The sequence below is a fragment of the Sycon ciliatum genome, chromosome 3 (genome assembly GCF_964019385.1).
Source record: "Sycon ciliatum chromosome 3, ocSycCili1.1, whole genome shotgun sequence".
NCBI lineage: Eukaryota > Metazoa > Porifera > Calcarea > Leucosolenida > Sycettidae > Sycon > Sycon ciliatum.
In genome coordinates, this window is record NC_088645.1 from 23514969 (window position 1) to 23535854 (window position 20886).

The following is a 20886-nucleotide window of genomic DNA, read 5'->3' on the forward strand; positions in this document are numbered from 1 at the left end:
AGTGGTGGCTGCAGTGACTTGTCTGCAGCCAGCAGGGTAGGGGCACACTGTTGACTAGCGAAGTGGAAGAATGACAGACCAAGGCGACTGGCAGGCGAACATGTTCCCGCCGAGTCAGCGGAGCTCCGATCGCATGGTCAGAGACGACGTCGAGATGGCGAACTTCGGCGTGGCGGACGAGCACATTCGCAACGACTACAACGGCCAGGGTCCTGGCTATGTCGATCCTGGTGAGTGCTGTGTGATTCCGGGTGAGTCCGCTGGGAAACCAGGAGCTTTTCTAGCTGCTCTAGATTTTCTAGCTTTTAGCCTTTTACTAGGCTTTTAGGTGCAATTAATTTTCTGGGTGTGTGTGTGCGTGACTGCCTTGATGTTACTCATCAGCGAGAGCGCTCGTCGTATCTACGTCGGGATAATTCGATTGCGCTACTTTGAAGTCACCAGTAATCCCTCCTATAATGTGATGTATTCCGATTTCTAAATCAACAAAATAATTACCTACTTCGTTCGTGCTGTGACCAAGCGATCAGAAAAGTTATAGTGTTTGTCGCAGAAGCGCTTGTTCACGTTCCGTGAGCGGCGTGGTAAACAAAACACACTCGAACAAACAGAACTCTTGATCAGTAAATCAAAAATACTAAAATTAATAATCCACGATATTCATGTTAAAACAAAATGGCGTCACGATTTATTGAAAGTGGTATAGTTGGTGGAACGAGTGTTCAAACCCATTTGAACTTCATACTGTTCGTCTTCTTTTTGACATGCTCCCTTTCCATCGTCCTTAGCTTTTATTTGTTGAGAGCTGTTTTGGCTTTCTCCTATACCTCTGGGGGATGCCAAGTGATGGTTTTGAGAGGCTGGTGATGGCTGTGAGCGAGAGTTTTGCCGATCGGCGTCGTCCTCGCTATAGCGATGAAAATACTAGTTACTGCGCACCTGGCAGATATCACAACACGTCGGAGCGTCCAGGAGCAAAGGAATCTTGGGTTTTCACTGGAATCTAGTTCCTCCAGCATCGTGTAGCCCACCGTCGGTGAATGGCGGTCCAGAAAGTTCGAACCTGGTCTTCTGCAGCATCTCGCAGTCCTGCGAGGCACACTGAATACGCCTGTCATGTATTCTACAAATAAAAATCACGAAGTAGTGGACTTTACAGTGATGAGTCTATCCTGTATGCTGCCAAAGACGCAGGAAATGTGACTGGTGTCTGTACACTCAGTGACTGGACGCCAACACCCCAGTCTTCTCCTGCAGGATCTGTTTGACATTGACATTATGCAGTAGGTCGGCATTGACCTGGTTTGGCAGCTATCGTAATAGTATCTGCCTGGTTGGATGTAGCAGGTTGGTGTTTGCTCGTCGTCCAGTCCGGAATTTTCTTGTAACTCACGGTGGAGTACGCGCAGGGTTTGTGATCATCCCTGTTCACTTCAATATTATCAAACACAACGTTCCCTTTGTCACTCATCTTATCCTGAGTACTGAATTTGCTGACAATATTGCACCATACTTGTCACAACCTACCGCCACTGCTGGCGGTGGCGACTGGTTCGTCAATGGCGGTGACCAGGCTGACTGACTAGCTTCGAGACAGCGGCCTCGTTGTCAATCCAGCGGCAGCCTAAAGGTTGATTTTATTCATCCAGCCTTAGCGCCATGTTGACGATGCCCTAGTGACTGTGTGTCATGGATTGCCTTGCCATCAGCGGTCATTGCCGTCCACCTTGATGCAGCCCTCAACAACTGGCTCAGCCCATGGGAGTCTCAAGTGGACAAAATTGTTGCCAAAGTAGCTCAGAAGATTGGTGCATCGTGGTGTAGGTGAGCACATAACTAGGACTTCCCAGCGTCTATTTGTCCAGGCTGCGATACTATGTGACATGCTGTACTGCACATTCTTTTCAGCACTGCAAGGCCGGCAGCTGGACCGACTGCAGGGGCCGCGCACATGCAGGCCGCCTGTTGCCAGTGCAGCATTCTGGAACGTTCCTTCCTTCTGAGATCCGTGGAATAATAACTTTCTTTGCTTCAAAGCAAGTTGCTTACCTTTCTGTTGTGCTCCCAGTGTCCTTACAACAATAACCTATAGCAATGTTTTATTTTCCTTTCCATTCCCCAACCAATGAATACTACGATGTCGATTCTATTTCTTCATACTTTGGTGTGTGCCCGCGCACGCACGTGTGTGTGTATACCTCACTCGCCACTCGAAGTTCTGTTCCCCATCACTGGAACACTGCCTGTTCTTTCAGGACCTGCCATCATCTGCGGATGGGCATTCAATAATTGTATTGTGTGTGTGTTTCATTCAGAATCAGATCCGCTATCATTTGCTATTAGAGAAAATCTGTGGGTTCACATCCAGTGCATTTTTAGATCTGCGTGCTTTTCTCGCCACGGGCGCATACATGGGACATTGTGTGTGTGTGCGTCTGTGTGTATGGGGATATTGTCTGTATCGGCTTTTGGTACTAATGTTCAGGTCTGTGCTTGCATGTGTGAACATGAAATTGTTCGGTTCTGTGCATGCTATTGCTATGTTGTATATTATTGTATGTATGTGTGCATTTCCACGAACAGTGTAGACGAGCGTGGAGAGTACATTCATCCCTCATCAACCACTTCCCCTTGGGCTTACGAGAGTTTTTTCTGCGTACCTCTCTGATACTGTATTGATGCCGGCACCTGTACCTCGATGTGTTCCTCTATCTGCAGTCGCCTTTAACCTTCGGTCAAGTTAACGTTTATTGTGCTCTATTTATCGTGCGAATCAAAATAAACAATAATAACACAAGTCGTGCTAGAGTGACGACATGTGCGTGTAGTAGGGTTGATGCGATGGGACGTTATAATTAGGTGGAACAGAACACACATTGGGCAGATTGATTGGGCATCATTGATTGTGCTCAGTCTAAACAGTGAACATAATAATTATCTCCAGTGACAGACTGTAGCGGCTAGCCTCCAATAGGTAGCTGGCACTAGTCGCTACTGCTTGTTTGACAGGTGCCGCCAGAACCCCTGTTGTGTCATGCTATAGATGCACATGCCCTGTTCTGGGGCATACTGAGGTACTTTGATTTTGTTGACTGCATGTAGACAGCATCCAATAGTAGTACTCGTAGACTTGGCTCTTTGTAGGTCAACCACCATCGCATGGATCGATCGGTGACTATGCACTTGGAGGTTGGAATAGCCCGCGCTGAACAGATCTTGCCATGGCCCAGGGAGTGAACTCGCTTACTTGACTATCCCGGTTTTAGTTAACCAGCATGAGTGGTGCAATTTGTCCATACCATGTTGCGAGCTCACAGTTGTTTGGGCAGGTTTTGAGCTGCACCGCGAAACAAAGCGAAATAACGGCGTGACTGTAGAGCAAGGAAGCGGCGAGACGGCACTTCCAGGACGAGACAGGCAGTAGAGATGTGTTCACAGCACGAGCAACCTCTCAGACCCTGCCGGTACTCCACAGTTACAAGAAAATGTCGGACTGGACGACGCGCCAATGCAAACCTGCTACATCCACCCAGGCAGATAGCTGCCAAACCAGGCCAATGTCGACCCACTGCATACCGGTATGTCAATGTCAAACAGATCCTGCAGGAGAAGACTGGGATGATATTGGCGTCCAGTGTACGGACACCAGTCAAATTTCCTGCGTCTTTTGCAGCATACAGGATAGACTCATCACTGTAAAGTCCACTACTTCGTGATTTTTATTTGTAGAATACATGACAGGCGTATTCAGTGTGCCTCGCAGGACTGCGAGATGCTGCAGAAGACCAGTTTCGACCTTTCTGGACCGCCATTCACCGACGGTGGGCTACACGATGCTGGTGGAACTAGATTCCAGTGAAAACCCAAGATTCCTTTGCTCCTGGACGCTCCGACGTGTTGTGATATCTGCCAGGTGCGCAGTAACTAGTATTTTCATCGCTATAGCGAGGACGACGCCGATCGGCAAACTCTCGCTCACAGCCATCACCAGCCTCTCAAAACCATCACTTGGCATCCCCCAGAGGTATAGGAGAAAGCCAAAACAGCTCTCAACAAACAAAAGCTAAGGACGATGGAAAGAGAGCATGTCAAAAAGAAGACGAACAGTATGAAGTTCAAATGGGTTTGAACACTCGTTCCACCAACTATACCACTTTCAATAAATCGTGACGCCATTTTGTTTTAACACGCATACGGTCCATTGGTCGTTGCGTCTGGGTACTCCTCGACCTGTTCGTGTCACCTGCTGATAATGCGAGTGCACACCGGAACACTGCCTGCCTTCTCGCCTTCGCCGTTTTTTCCATTACTAGTTTGACAGCGTGGAAACACGTCGCCGGGGTAAAGACGCTTGTGCGAGCACGTGGTTCCATTGTCCGCTGTTCAGCAAGAGTTGCGTCCCTGCTGAGTAACACAACTCACAGTGGTTGACACAGACGGAAGCGCATACACCATGTACACCGCTTCAAGCCATCACAACTGGAGTGGTACTTGCACCGTCCATGCTCGTCGTAAATGGAGACCCCCAGTACCTATCAATAATAATAATATTCGCTATCAAACACAAACAAAATCTAAGATCATGACAAGACGATGTCCTATTGAATTATTGTGCTGTAGTTGATTTGCACTCAACTGCATGCTGGCATTGATTACTAGCACACTAATGCTCTGGTTTGAGAAGGCAGAAACCCAGTACCTGGGAGCCCTGGCATAGGGAGACAACATGGGCAAAAAGTTGAATTGGTGTTGTGCTTCCAGGCGGCCCCCAGTTCCCCCTAGGGCAGGGCCGATTTATGCATGTCTGTACATGGCATCGCAATCTGGGCCGCATTTGGGGCCAGCCGCCTTGACTTGACCCCGATTACGAGTTGCATGGAACATGTAGAACTTCCCAATCCCCTGGGTCGAAAACGCACTTCGTTTCAGGCACTATGTACTTTTGCCGTTTTCCTAGGCTAGAACCGGTCCGGTTGGTCAGGCCATGGTTGGTCAGGCCATGGCAGGACCAACTCTTTGGCGACCACCATGTGTTAACTGCTGAGGAGGTCATGTGTACCCACCACCTCATACACAAGGTACGAACGGCCGTGGCATGGCCGGACCAATCCAAAACTGCTTCCTCCGGTCCTGTAGAAGCCACGATTCCCTGAGGTGCATGAGAAAAGCCCTCTCCGCGATCTCCTGCAGGAGGTCCATGGGCAGTCAAAGCTTGAGTCGTCTCTGAACTGGCTCATCCTAGTTAGATGAGTTAAATTGATCATCTAACTTTGGGCACTGTGAAATGTCAACGTAACGCCCATTTCTGGTGATATGAGCCGGTGCTCACGGGGGTGTAGACTAGAGTATGTTTGCCCAACCCAGCGATCGTTAGCTACATACTGAAGCCTGCCGATCCACCTGTACGTTGTTTAGATAAGATGTTTGCATACCGCCCCCAATTGGCGGCAGTCCAACCTTGCGGAGACTGGAGACTGTGTCAGATGCTATATCAGATACTGTATGAGATACCCTAAAAGCAGACATATTTGTCAGGAATTGAATTTTAGTCCATTTTTGTATATCGAGTTTTCATACTAAATTAGACACTGGACTAACGTCGATCTGTCGACCTTTTCCAAAAACATTATAGTCCGTGGGCGAAATTTTCAGATTCCATTTCTTTTGGAGCTGGGCGAAACTATTCACTGACTAAATGGTCTGCTTGTACAGTCAGACCTCACTTAACCGCAAACGTCCAGGATGGTCCGCGCAATTCATCCAGAAAGCAAAAAAGAGAGCACTGCCTGTTGGACGAAAAATTCAACATTTTTCCCCCGGGGACGGCCCCGACTCCCGGTCATACCACTCCACACTGCCTTATGACGCCCCTGATGATGATGATGATGATGATGTGCATCATGCGTCCATTGGGGAGTTTAGCATTGCAGCAGCCGATTCCACTGTAGCTTAGCCAGAGCACGCGGAAAGGGTGCTTAGCCTCAAATCTTGAAATTGGATTCTTTACCGGGTGCACCACATGCCTGCAAGCTTCAGAAATCATTAAAAAAAAAAAAAATGAGTCAAACACTGCCAGTAATACCAAAGTAACAATCAGTTTTGTTGGTTGTTGAGGTCTGACAGTCCCAAACACAAACGTGCAACTTCAAGTGCTTTTTTCTCAGCTCAGCATGCAGTGACCCACGCACCCAAGTTTTCGCTAGCCCTTGGGCTGAATGGCTGATTCATGTTGTCCTACTTTCTGTGAGGCCACCGGTACACGTGACGTAAAGTTAGCAGTGATGACTTTTGAATGTGTGCCCGGGACGGGGTGGGGGGGGGGGGGGGCAGTCCTGTCTTATTCTACACGTCACCGTTCAATATTCAATTTTTTTGGCACTCTTGTATGTTCCCTACTAGGAAGATAGGCCACCTGCCTCATACAGCTCTATTCTTTGTTGATTTCTCTCCACAACTGAACACTTGAAAGCCAGAGAAGCCAGAGTAAAGGGCAGTACAAGGCAGGTGGCCTGGGAAATTCTCTCCGTGAAGTCCAAATTCGAAAATGCAATTTGTATGTTCCCTCTAACTAATATTCCACTGACTGATGAGGCGACTACAATCAGTGTGCTTCACGCCGTTGGTGAAAACCCGAATGCACAGCGCTGCTTGACAAAGTCCCATTGCATGCGTCCAGTTAGTGCCCTGCACCATTTCGCAACCCAGTGTTCACCGGGCTAGCTAGGGCTGCACAGCGCCCGCCACACGTATACCGAGGTGACGACTGAAATCCGACCGCTGCGTTTCGTACTCGAGTGCGGGCACCGATTCTAGCGGTCTCCTTATTTCGTAGTGTTACAATCCCATGCTGGGTCTTTGCAATGCGAGCGCACCGCTCCAGGGGTTGGATTTCAGTAGCCAGAACTTGACTTGATCCGCTCATTCAGACTTCAAGTGACCTCACTCTAGTACGGTCAAACCTGTCTAGAACGACCGCTCAAGGGACCTTCAAAGCCTGGTCTCTGTTACCAGGTGGTCTCCTTATCCAGGGTCATTTGACTGGAAATAACATCCCTTGGTCCTGGTTGTAGTGGTCCTCCGGACAGGTGATCGCCTTATCAGAGGGGTCGCCTTATCAGAGGGGTCGCCCGTTGACAGGTTTTACTGTACAACAAGTATCAACCTGCAGTCTTAAAGGCAAGTTGTGTGTGTGTGTGTGTGTGTGTGTGTGTGTGTGTGTGTGTGTGTGCGCGTGTGTGTGTGCGTGTGTGCATGTGCTTGTGTGCAGCCGCCGTTCGAAGGTGACGATGAGGATGAGGTTGTGGGAAAGATCATCGAAGGCAACATCATCTTCCCGCGTCACATCTCCGAGGAGGCCAAGTCCATCTGTGAGCAGGTAAGGCATGCGGATGGTACATTCTGTTGCCCAGCTTTGTTGATGTGGCTTTTTGGTGATTCTTCTTACATTTGCGTGTCTTGTTCGGGTTGTGCTGGCTTCCATGTTTGTTCGGGTTGTGCTGGCTTCGATATTTGTTCAGATACGTGCCTATGTTATCCTACTGAAGTGTTATGCCTCTGTCACCTCTGCCCCCACCCCCTTTTACTCCCAGTACACACGCTCACTGTTGCTAGTGTACTGTAGTGTTGGCTATGCGGTCTGATCAGTGTTAGTTTTCAGACATAACACTCGCAGCAACAGCAAGGACGCACGGTTGCCGTTTGAGAATTTTTTTGCTTACGGTACTGTCGGGCACCAAAGAACTGGGGGTCAGGGTTCTAGCTTTGCCAGTTCTTTTTTTTAGCGAACACAGAACTTGCGTGACAGAAGTTTCGTTCTTATTCGATGGTCGTCTTACATGTACAGTCAACTTCGCTAATAACGACTGCGGATATAACGACAATTCGCTAATAATGACTGCGGATATAACGACAATTCGCGAATAACGACTGCGGATATAACGACAATTCGCGAATAACGACTGCGGATATAACGACAATTCGCTAATAATGACTGCGGATATAACGACAATTCGCTAATAATGACTGCGGATATAACGACAATTCGCTAATAACGACTGCGGATATAACGACAATTCGCTAATAACGACTGCGGATATAACGACAATTCGCTAATAATGACTGCGGATATAACGACAATTCGCGAATAACGACTGCGGATATAACGACAATTCGCTAATAACGACTGCGGATATAACGACAATTCGCGAATAACGACTGCGGATATAACGACAATTCGCTAATAATGACTGCGGATATAACGACAATTCGCTAATAATGACTGCGGATATAACGACAATTCGCTAATAACGACTGCGGATATAACGACAATTCGCTAATAACGACTGCGGATATAACGACAATTCGCTAATAATGACTGCGGATATAACGACAATTCGCGAATAACGACTGCGGATATAACGACAATTCGCTAATAACGACTGCGGATATAACGACAATTCGCGAATAACGACTGCGGATATAACGACAATTCGCGAATAACGACTGCGGATATAACGACAATTCGCTAATAATGACTGCGGATATAACGACAATTCGCTAATAATGACTGCGGATATAACGACAATTCGCTAATAACGACTGCGGATATAACGACAATTCGCGAATAACGACTGCGGATATAACGACAATTCGCTAATAATGACTGCGGATATAACGACAATTCGCTAATAATGACTGCGGATATAACGACAATTCGCTAATAACGACTGCGGATATAACGACAATTCGCTAATAACGACTGCGGATATAACGACAATTCGCTAATAATGACTGCGGATATAACGACAATTCGCGAATAACGACTGCGGATATAACGACAATTCGCTAATAACGACTGCGGATATAACGACAATTCGCTAATAACGACTGCGGATATAACGACAATTCGCGAATAACGACTGCGGATATAACGACAATTCGCGAATAACGACTGCGGATATAACGACAATTCGCGAATAACGACTGCGGATATAACGACAATTCGCTAATAATGACTGCGGATATAACGACAATTCGCGAATAACGACTGCGGATATAACGACAATTCGCTAATAACGACTGCGGATATAACGACAATTCGCGAATAACGACTGCGGATATAACGACAATTCGCGAATAACGACTGCGGATATTTATAAACTTGCTTCCACGCACCCTCTTCTTGCCCGACATCAGCAGCATCTTTGTATCCTTGTGCAAAAAATCTTCCTAGCCCAAGTCCCGAAACATATTGCCAAGTACAACTGGTTTGTTACCACTAGACCAACACGCAATGCCTTATCACTGCCCCGAGCTAGTTCCTCTCTGTTTTTGAAATCCCCTTTCTTCTCAGCATACTCCCTTTGGTCTAACCTGCCTACTAGCATTAAGACATGCCAGGATATCAGGAAATTCACAGTCCAGCTTTCCACACTGTCTCATCCGAAGTGATCCCATGTATTATTAATGTGCCTCCCTTTCTTTTTCTCTCCCTATCTCCTTTCCCTCTCTGACAGCATCTTTCTTTTTCTTTTTTTTCCCTTTTAGCTTGCCGTGGTTGGCTATCACCTGACCTCTCATGTTTATTGGCAGTCTTCGGACGGGCCAGGAGATGTTGAATAAATAAATATAACGACAATTCGCGAATAACGACTGCGGATATAACGACAATTCGCGAATAACGACTGCGGATATAACGACAATTCGCTAATAATGACTGCGGATATAACGACAATTCGCTAATAATGACTGCGGATATAACGACAATTCGCTAATAACGACTGCGGATATAACGACAATTCGCTAATAACGACTGCGGATATAACGACAATTCGCTAATAATGACTGCGGATATAACGACAATTCGCGAATAACGACTGCGGATATAACGACAATTCGCTAATAACGACTGCGGATATAACGACAATTCGCGAATAACGACTGCGGATATAACGACAATTCGCTAATAATGACTGCGGATATAACGACAATTCGCTAATAATGACTGCGGATATAACGACAATTCGCTAATAACGACTGCGGATATAACGACAATTCGCTAATAACGACTGCGGATATAACGACAATTCGCTAATAATGACTGCGGATATAACGACAATTCGCGAATAACGACTGCGGATATAACGACAATTCGCTAATAACGACTGCGGATATAACGACAATTCGCTAATAACGACTGCGGATATAACGACAATTCGCGAATAACGACTGCGGATATAACGACAATTCGCGAATAACGACTGCGGATATAACGACAATTCGCGAATAACGACTGCGGATATAACGACAATTCGCTAATAATGACTGCGGATATAACGACAATTCGCGAATAACGACTGCGGATATAACGACAATTCGCTAATAACGACTGCGGATATAACGACAATTCGCGAATAACGACTGCGGATATAACGACAATTCGCGAATAACGACTGCGGATATAACGACAATTCGCTAATAACGACTGCGGATATAACGACAATTCGCTAATAATGACTGCGGATATAACGACAATTCGCTAATAATGACTGCGGATATAACGACAATTCGCTAATAACGACTGCGGATATAACGACAATTCGCTAATAACGACTGCGGATATAACGACAATTCGCTAATAATGACTGCGGATATAACGACAATTCGCTAATAACGACTGCGGATATAACGACAATTCGCTAATAACGACTGCGGATATAACGACAATTCGAGAATAACGACTGCGGATATAACGACAATTCGCGAATAACGACTGCGGATATAACGACAATTCGCGAATAACGACTGCGGATATAACGACAATTCGCTAATAATGACTGCGGATATAACGACAATTCGCTAATAACGACTGCGGATATAACGACAATTCGCTAATAACGACTGCGGATATAACGACAATTCGCGAATAACGACTGCGGATATAACGACAATTCGCGAATAACGTCTGCGGATATAACGACAATTCGCGAATAACGACTGCGGATATAACGACAATTCGCTAATAACGACTGCGGATATAACGACAATTCGCTAATAACGACTGCGGATATAACGACAATTCGCTAATAACGACTGCGGATATAACGACAATTCGAGAATAACGACTGCGGATATAACGACAATTCGCGAATAACGACTGCGGATATAACGACAATTCGCGAATAACGACTGCGGATATAACGACAATTCGCGAATAACGACTGCGGATATAACGACAATTCGCTAATAACGACTGCGGATATAACGACAATTCGCGAATAACGACTGCGGATATAACGACAATTCGCTAATAACGACTGCGGATATAACGACGATTCGCGAATAACGACTGCGGATATAACGACAATTCGCGAATAACGACAATTCGCTAATAACGACTGCGGATATAACGACAATTCGCGAATAACGACTGCGGATATAACGACAATTCGCTAATAACGACTGCGGATATAACGACAATTCGCGAATAACGACTGCGGATATAACGACAATTCGCGAATAACGACTGCGGATATAACGACAATTCGCGAATAACGACAGAATTTCCATGCCCAGAGCAAAGTCACATCCAACTGTAATACACAATGGGACTTCGGGTATAAGGACACTTCGCGAATAAGGACACTTTTCTTTTGCCCCGCCGAGTGTCGTCATACGCGAAGTTGACTGTACATTTATGCAGAGCTGTACGTCTGAGTGTACATTATAGTTTATATTTACGGTTTCCGTTCTTATCTGCAAAAAATCCAGCCTACGCTTTTCTTAAAAATTGGTGAAATTCTAGCCTGGCCCTTCTTCGACGCCCGACAATACTGTACATTATCATGTAAGCCGACCACACGAGGGACCTTCAAAATGCGGTCCCCATGTACAGATTGTCTCCGTATCCAGGGTCATTTGACTGGAAATAACACCCCTTAGTCCTGGTTGTAGTGGTCCTCCAGGACAGGTGGTTGCCTTATCGAGTGGTCTCCTTGACAGGTTTTACTGTAGCTCTGTTCATTAGTTATAGTGATGGTGGTGTGCCTGTGAATTATAGTTCATGAAGAAGAACCCGAAGGCTCGCCTGGGTGCGGGCATGAATGGTCAGGACGACATCAAGAGCCACCCGTTCTACCACACGATGGACTGGACTAAGCTGATGAGCAGAGAGATGCCGCCGCCGTTCAAACCTGTCACGGTATGGTGCTGCTAGCGAGGTGTAAAGTGGTTGTCCCAGCATTGTCTTTCTCCGTATTGTCTCTCTCTGTGTTGTCTCTGTCCGTAGTGTCTCTCTCTGTATTGTCTCCCTCTCTCCCTCTCTCTGTATTCTCTCTCTCCCTCTCTCTCACACTCTCTCTCTCTCTCTCTCTCTCTCCCTCTCATCTGTATTGTAACGTGCATGCTCGTTGTAAAGAAATCAGTCCTGGTCGTATCCCGCCGCGGGACACAAGGTGTATTGATTTTCATATTTATTAACAGTAGCACCTGCATTGGTCAGAGTTTCACGGTTTTACCAAAAAGTTCAGCGAAAATCATTCTCCATGTTGTTTGGTGTGTGTGTGGAGGCCCTCTGCCACGGGTGCTCTTTCCCACAGCTGACCGAATTGCCACTCCCGTTGCGTATGTATGTACTGTAGTACATGTACTTGTGGATGTGTGAGAGCTTCTTTGTTGGCACTCAAAACTGACTGAAGAAGTCAGGAAAAGAAGCGACAATAAAGAACACACCAGATGCCATATTTGCAGCTGAAAATATTTCGCGAGAAATCATTTCTCGCCTATCTCGCAGCGCTCCGCCGGCGAGACATACAACTTCTTTGTTGGCACAATGAATGTGATGCGTGCGTGCAAGGGGCAAACTGCTTCCAGAGGCAGTCTGCTTGTACAGTTGAAAAAGGAAAAAAAAAGTTAGCCGGATTCGCGGCCGCATCACCTGACGTGTTCAGGAACACATCAAGCTAACAGTTGTGCTCGGTGAGATCCGACCCGAAGTGCACATTTGGTGCCACCAACTTAATTGCGGGGCCCTTGATGCCCTAGCTGGGAGACGTACGAATGCGGCTGGACGTACACATGTACACGTGCAGTGCTGTAATCGAAACTGGTCCAGGGCGTCTGTTTTCTGGTCTTTGGGTCGGATTTCAGCGAGCACAACACTCTACAGTGCTGCTCAATGAGTCGCGGTGTCACTCAAGTTTGCGCCTTGCGTCATTCCGCAGCCCAGTGTTCGCAGGTCTCGGGCTGCGCAACGCCGGGCGGGTACAGTCAGACCTCGCATAACCGCACACGTCTGCTTTCCAGAAAAATATCCGGATAGGCGAGGGAACCGGATAATCGAACACACATACTGTATGTATGCATGGCAGAATTATGCTGTAAATCGGTAACCAGCAATTTTCTACCGGATGGCGAGGGATCCGGATAAACGAGGACCGGATAAGCGAGGTCTGACTGTACTTGAGTGACGCGACTGGATTTCATTGAGCTGTGCTGTAGTTAGACATCACACATGAACCGAGTATGTTGTTCTATTGTGGATCTGCAGAAAAGCCCAAAGGGCGTGGACAACTTTGACAAGGAGTTCATCTCGACGCTGACGACGAAGAACACACCATGCGACACGACCGTCATCAATCAGCTCAAGCAGACGGAGTTCTTCGGCTTCACGTACGTCAACCTGGACTTCTTCGACGAGGAGCAGGAGCAGGAGGCGCGCGGCCGCAGTGGCGACACCGTCGTTGCAGCGATCACCCGCCGCATTTCCGGCAGCGACTCGGACCAGGCGTTCTCGCCCACCAGCCCCCTGGAGCCGCTCAGGGAGGAGAGTGGCGCCGCCGCCTCCAACACCACCGACGCCACTGCTGCCAACGCTACTGCTGCTGCTGCTGCTACCTAGGGCGTTGGCCTGGCGTGCTGCTGTTTCACGGCCATGTATATCATACAATGCCTGCCATGTTCGTGTGACTCTGTGCTGGCGTGTGAGGGTACATTCCTCCGCGCGCGCATCGCTTCAAGAACCATTTCCTGGGACATCATGCATTTGCAGTCGGTTCCGACTAGCCGCTCCACTCCTATTATTATATTGCTCAATTTCCCACTGGTGTGCTTACTGCCAGTAGTAGTAGTAACTTATCATTAGATTAGTACTAGCTGTTGTCATTGTAATATTTGTACTAGCTGCTGGTATCCATTGTACTGCCTGTTGGCACGGTATTATGTGTACTGGCTGTTGTCATGGCAGCATTTGAAGTGCTCCGGTTAATGATTTTGCTCGGCATGTCGCTGCTTCGGCTACACCTACTATTGCCGCGACACGCCCTTTCCTGAAGTTGCCTGCATCGGAATTCCTAGTGCCGATTTTTATTTGGAACACACTGCTAGCACTGCGGAGCATTGCATCTTTCGTTTTGTTTTTGTTTTTTGTTTTCATGACGTCGGCGTGTCCTACAAGGAATTTCTGACGCCTTGCATGCCGTGGTACACCGGTGATGAATTGCCGTTAGCTGTCAACTTGAGATCTCCTCATAAACGATTTTGCAGGTCAAATGAATTGTTCTGGTTGCGGTTCTGTGGTTATCTTCAATGCTGTTAAATTGTTTAAAAAAATTCTTTCAGTGCTTCCATTTCAAAATTCCTTGCTCTGCACTTGTATTGTGGTGTCATACTGTAGTAGAGTATAACCTGTAACTAAGGCCATGGTAAAAAAACAAAGTTGATTCTCAGGTCATGAGCCTGTGAACATCGGTGCGAGCGAGCGATTTTTTATTTTATTTCCCACAATTTTTTTATTTCCAAAGATAGGGTCACACATAATGTACATGTACATGGTCACGTGTTCATACATGTATATTCAGGTCAGGGAGTAGAAAACACCGGTATTCTACTACTCCCTGATTCATGCCTTTCGCTTTGACCGTTTTCATGCGCGCATATGCATGCATAGAAATATTTAAAAAAATCGTCGGTGCGCCGCCAAAAATCGGTGCGCGCGTACTTGAGAATCAAAGATAATTTTTACCATGGCCTAACGAGTAACGACCACCCCTTGGGGCCAGAGAAACCGGTCATTAGTGGTCCTTAGTTAAACAGCCCTGTTTACTTCCTTTTGTGTACCTCTTGCCTCTCTAGTACTGTAGTAGTAGTAGTTAGAGGTTTGCGCCGCACAGCCATGTACATGTACATGTATGAATGTGAGACCGTGTGACCGTGTCCGAGCCTGGCGAAGTGGTCTGTAGCTGTACACACTGTACCACTACCACAGTACCAGGCTGGTCGCTAGCAATGTTTTTGTTGTTGTTAATGTTTTTTTACTATTATTCACAAACCCAACTCGTAAATTAATAATAATTATGATTACAAAAACAAACAGCTAGCTACTGAGTAGGGGCTGCACTGGGCAGCGGTGCATGATGGTGACGTACCAGGTCCAGGGACTCCACCGACCACGGACTTAGTTACAGGTTTTACTGTATTGTAAACTCCTTGCCAGTACGGTGTCAAGCCCAGCAAACAACTTACTGCTCTGTTTGCGTGGCCAGTGAGATCCAGGGTAGGCATAGCTATAGGGCAGAGCGGATGTGTCATGTGCAAATAATTATTTTAATCTGTATTTTGTTTAAATTCTCGCTGTGGCCGTAGCCAAAATGCAATTGGAGAGCTAGTAATTTTACGTAATATTGTGCAAAGCAGGCTGTGGCAGGCAGGATGTGAGTTATGCGTGACTGACAGAGAATACAATAGAGAGGTTAAATTAAGATGCGCGTTATTTATGATGACAGTGATGTGACGCAAAAGTTCGGCTCGCGATATTTGGCTCGCGTCATCGAAAAACAACGCGAGTTACCTGCTGCTCACATCGAAATTTGGAGTTTAACTCCAAATTTGACGTGAACATACATGTATTATTAACCTCTCTATTAAGATGCGCGTTATTTTCGACGTGACGCGCAATTTCACGTCAAATTTGGCGTAAAACTCCAAATTTCGACGTGAGCTGCAGGTCACTCGCGTTGTTTTTCGACGCGCGAGTCAAATAACGCGAGCTGAACTTTCGCGTCATGTCAGAAATAACGTGCATCTTTAATAGGGTGCGTTGGAATTGTCACTCTTTGACTTTTCGAGGAGTTTCGTTTTTCTGAAGAGGTGCCTCATTGGCCTCTTCAGAAAACGAAACTCCTCGAAATTCCACAACCTCATCCGATGGGAGAGGTGAATTAGTTGCGAAGAGTTTGGAATAGCTACGTCATGTGTGCGTCGAGATTGTCGATCCGATCGGATGTCATTATCGCCATGACAATTCCACTGAAAAACTCTAAAATGATAGAAACCGTTCTATTGGGACACTTCAACTAATCTCCTTTAAAAATTAAACAGCAATGTTGATGAAGACAATTCGAACACGCCCTTAACCTCTCTAATGTGTCAGCACGCCTTGTCAATTGTGTGCTAAATTGTTCAAGATTATGGTTTAGTTGGTGGCCTTTAGCGCTATCGAGCAGCGCTCAAGCTGTCTTTCATGCCCTGGAATGTCTCAGTACTCCTTGTCAGTTTTGTGCTAAATTGTGCACGTCTGACTGTTCAATGTAGAAAAGAAAAGAACATATGGATACGAGTTAAGAGTAACTCTCCATCACTGTAACTGGATACTATATACAGTCAGAAAGTGCAATAACCAAGCACAAAACTGACAAGAGTACTGAGACATTCGACGTCCTGACACCTAGCTTCAACACATCTCCGTAGCGTTTAACCGACAGCCTTCCAACTCCAACTTCCCCTCTTTGGTCTTTTCATAACCTTGAACCTTCCAATAATCATTCCAATGTTTCGGCAAATTGCCTTCATCAGGTTCGTGAACCTGATGAAGGCAATTAATATTTGCCAAAACGTCGGAATGATTATTGTGATATGAGTTGAACTATTGCAGTGTCAATGGAAGAGAGCGTGTAGGCTCTACTCTGAACTGTTTATACGTGTCCAAGAACGCAAATGATGCGAGCGTCGAGACTGTGCAATCAGGTCACGAAGACTGGTAGATCTACACTTGACGTTTGAAGGTCACCGAACAGCCGACCATTTACTTAGGACAAGCTCCGCAAAGGGCTCGATAACCTCAAACGTCTTCGATGGAGTCGACCAGAGGGCAGAGGCCACCTTTCCCAACCCCGGTCAATGATAAAGAATTTATCATGATTGTACAGTAGATGGTCTGAATCGAAGTCCTGGTTTCAAGCCCAGAGTTGAACAGCAGGGCGGATTCGCATTTCCGGCTGCGTCCGAATATATGTGCGACCGGTCCAAAATGTTCCCACTCGACTCCATGCCAAGGCTAAAGAGTGACTGCAAAACCGGGGACAGGCTCGATAGCCAGAAACAGTGATTTCCGCAGCTTTTCCTTCTGATTTTTTCTGACGGATTCGTTTGAACGGCTCCTGTTTGCTCAGCTGGACATAATGGGGCTGTTAAGTGTGACGTCACGGCCCCTTCGATACACATAGCAACGGAGAGCACTGGGGACAAACAAAAGTCGCGTCCTCTGGATGGAACCAGTTGTGAAGGGCAACAGCATCTAAATGACTGGAGAGAGAGCAGTTTTTCTTTGCCTTTTCGTCAAGCGATTGTTGTCGCTCTTTACTCCTTGTTCTTTCCTCTACAAATCTCCTGTAGTCGTCGAGGGCCTTCATAATGGCTGTGAAATTGGCTGCCCACTGTAAAACTCCGTGTTTGAGAGTGCTTTGAAGATTCTTCGCCTCCTGATGGATCAAAGTACGAGCGCTCCCTGTGGATTCGATTATATGTAGGTGAGTTGTTCAAGAAATCAGTGTCTTCTTTCTGTCTCTGCCCTCACGCTGGCACAATATCAGCCTCTATATCCATGACAGCCCGCACCTCCCGTAGACTGCATGACTTAGCTGTATTCTCGCCCTCCGTGGTGATTGAAGACCCATGGAAGAAGTTGTTCAGAATGATGTCCTGAGAATATAAAATAAAATAATTCCAGGGAATTGTTACAGGGTATTTTGGAAGGATGGAGAGAGAGAGAGAGAGCACTGTTTGAAGTGTTTGTCTCACTCTAATTACTCCAGATTATTGAATGGTGTATGATCTACTCGATATTTTCCGCAATGGTTTTTCCTGATTTGCGGGATCTCTTCTTTTGCTGTTTGCGTGTTTACAGGAAGTGACTGTCTGATGTATCTGCACCAGATCCTGGGGAAATGAAGTCAGATGCAAAGGCAGGGTCGTCCAGTGATGCAACACTGCCGTTCTATGTGCAACGTCACCGCTAATTCCCCCGGCGAAAACACAAACACGTGAAGAGACTACAGTATTGACCGTTCTGGTAATGAATCGTGACTGCTCGGACAGTCGATAATCGAAACACAGAGCACCAGCATGATGTTTTCATATTGGGAACCACACACCAGCTCAATTCTCAAGCCCAAAAATTGATTAATACAAAACACAGAGCGACGCAACAAGAGATCATCCGGCAACCAAACCAACCTGGGTCTGATGCACTGAATAGTCCTGAAATACGCAGGCCACACAAAGCAGTGCAAGCACAGACTGTTACAAGGTACATGCATTGCAGAACAAAGTGTAACCAAAGATACACAGGGTTATAGCTGCACACTCGTGCATGTGCTCGCTCAGCCCAAGAACACGCAGGATGATAGAAATAATCCGGGGGAAACACGCTAATGTCATGACCGGGGAGTGGGCCAGACATACTCTCAGGATTCTACAATTCCAGGTTCTTTACGGAAATATACCAGGAGTCCAGATACCCATTCCTCACCCTCACCACACAAGAAGACCAAAGCTTCACTCTAGGACCAAGCTCAAACAACAGAGAAGCAACAAGAACAACAACAACCAGCGATCGATGCAAAGCATCGAGCTATATACTACAAGACCTAGTAGCGTGCACGGCGCGGAGCGAGCAAGTAGCCAGCAAAGCATGAATAGTGATAGGTTTCACAACACTATTGATCGACAAGACACATCGCCGCCACGGCAAACACTTCATAAAGACACATGTATAAGCAGACGGAATACAATACAGATAATGACATTGTAGCAACACACGGACACGACACTAGCACCGAAGTAAGCATCAAGACGTAAATAGTGCAGCTCTGAAAAAGTAAAAACTACATTGACATGTACATTGGTGTGCCGAGTAGTATCATCCTTGATCACCCATCCAACCAAGACGTTATCAGGTCCGAGACGCCGAGATCCCACGCCGAATGTGAAGTGCATCTAGCCTTGAACCTGTTGCACAAGGCACACACGTATGACAAAAAATGACATCCACTCCGATTATTTCCAGAGGCCAATCATAACAGAACACAGAAATGAAACCACGGGCTCAACAAAGTAAACGCAAAGGAAATTAGTTAAAATAATCCATGAAGTGCTATTTTAATTCCAGCGCTGACTGCAGTGTGGCGTCATGGCCCGATACCCGCTGAGCATAGACACAAACTCCATTTGACAGGGGCACGACATACTATTTTGGAATAAAGTCACAGGGGCGTAGCACCCGCTACGACTGGTACGACCATGGCCGCACCACTTTTCGAAAAGTGTGGTCCGTCTGGAACGTGCAAAACCGTAATAAAAAATCAGGATCCATCGATATTTGCATATGCGCATCAGACCTTTTTCTAGACTCGTAGATCTGTTATGCATCTGCAGTCGTACTGAGTACTGTACTCGACTCGACTGCACACTGCGCCAGAAGTTCCCAGAACGCAGGATTTTGTGTCCTTTTTACAAAATTTTCCCGGGGGGGGGGGGGCCGGACCCCCTCCAACACGGCCTTCCGCCGCACCGACCTTCGGTCGTACCACTTCCAAAACCCCTCCTACGCCCCTGAGTCATAAAGTACAGCACTCCAATGACATGACGGACACCTCGTGCAAATGCGTGGTCTGTTCATCTGGCCAACTCGGCCACGCATGAGAGTGTGTGCATGTACGCGCGCACGCAAGCGCGCACGTGCACACACACCATGTATTCGGTGCGTATGGCGTACCTGTTGCGGAGATAATGAAGATGGAATCATTATCATGATGTTACATGTACATGTACAGTGTATGTTTGAGTGTAAAGTAAATTTTATTTTATTACACATTTCTTCGACACAACTTACTCCACATCTTCGCATTTCTCATAATCCATCCATCTACACTCCGTCTCAGTTGAGGAAAAATTCTCCCAGGTATACACTAGTCACCACAGCCATGTGATGACATTGGGATGGGTCCCAAGCACGATTGCACTCTCCAGTTACAATAATAATTTATTTGTCCAGATTATCTGTGAAGACAAAATGCAATGCATAGCGGCAATCGATGGATGAAGAGAGAGTTTGTAAATACACATATCTTTCCACTTGTTCAGGAGCTTACCTTTTGGAGTTCACATCGTTTACACGATCTCTTATGCTGTCTTGCACCTTGGCTTTGTTGACCATGGATACGCCATCCCAGAAGACATTCTACAGGAGCTACTAATGCAGAGCGTTTTTCACGCTCGATCTCGGCGATCTACCTCGTCACGCCAATAAAATCCTCCGTGACACTGGCTACAGTCACAAGAGACGTCTCAGTAAGGTAATGAGCACGACAACGCCCTCGAGATCAAGGACAAAGAGAAAACAAAACACTCACTGAAAACAGCAAAGAAGAAACGAAGAAATGTACACGATTCCTATATGTTGCCACTGACAACTGGTTCGGTGGAGACGACGCTACTTTTGTTTGTCCCCAGTGGGATCGTTGCTATGCGTATCGAAGGAACTGTGACGTCATCACTTAACAGCCCCATCATTGAGAACTTTCCGTTGACTTGTACTTGTAGTGTTGGGATAAG

At 46.6% G+C, this 20886-nt stretch overlaps 2 protein-coding genes and 2 long non-coding RNA genes across 5 annotated transcripts in view; 3 read left to right on the plus strand and 1 right to left on the minus strand.

Annotated features, from left to right (window-relative positions):
* Positions 1-20886, plus strand: part of LOC135811810 (transmembrane channel-like protein 7) — an 80541-nt gene that overhangs the window by 164 nt on the left and 59491 nt on the right. The window lies entirely within an intron of this gene.
* On the plus strand, positions 36-14646 carry LOC135811811 (protein kinase C, brain isozyme-like). The gene is made up of 4 exons (XM_065325057.1): positions 36-230; positions 7268-7375; positions 12059-12199; positions 13547-14646. The coding sequence occupies exons 1-4, from the start codon at positions 219-221 to the stop codon at positions 13895-13897; spliced, it is 612 nt and encodes a 203-aa protein (XP_065181129.1). The 5' UTR covers positions 36-218; the 3' UTR covers positions 13898-14646.
* LOC135811808 (uncharacterized) lies at positions 17619-18323 on the plus strand. The gene is made up of 2 exons (XR_010552695.1): positions 17619-17801; positions 18179-18323. It is a non-coding gene; the product is annotated as an uncharacterized LOC135811808 (long non-coding RNA).
* LOC135811807 (uncharacterized) lies at positions 18828-20704 on the minus strand. The gene is made up of 3 exons (XR_010552694.1): positions 20424-20704; positions 20165-20331; positions 18828-19281 (listed from the first exon to the last, which is right to left on the minus strand). It is a non-coding gene; the product is annotated as an uncharacterized LOC135811807 (long non-coding RNA).

Coding starts and splice junctions, on each gene's coding strand:
- LOC135811811 (XM_065325057.1), top strand. Junction 7,376..12,058: donor CCAAGTCCATCTGTGAGCAG/GTAAGGCATGCG, acceptor TGTGAATTATAG/TTCATGAAGAAGAACCCGAA. Junction 12,200..13,546: donor CGCCGTTCAAACCTGTCACG/GTATGGTGCTGC, acceptor GTGGATCTGCAG/AAAAGCCCAAAGGGCGTGGA.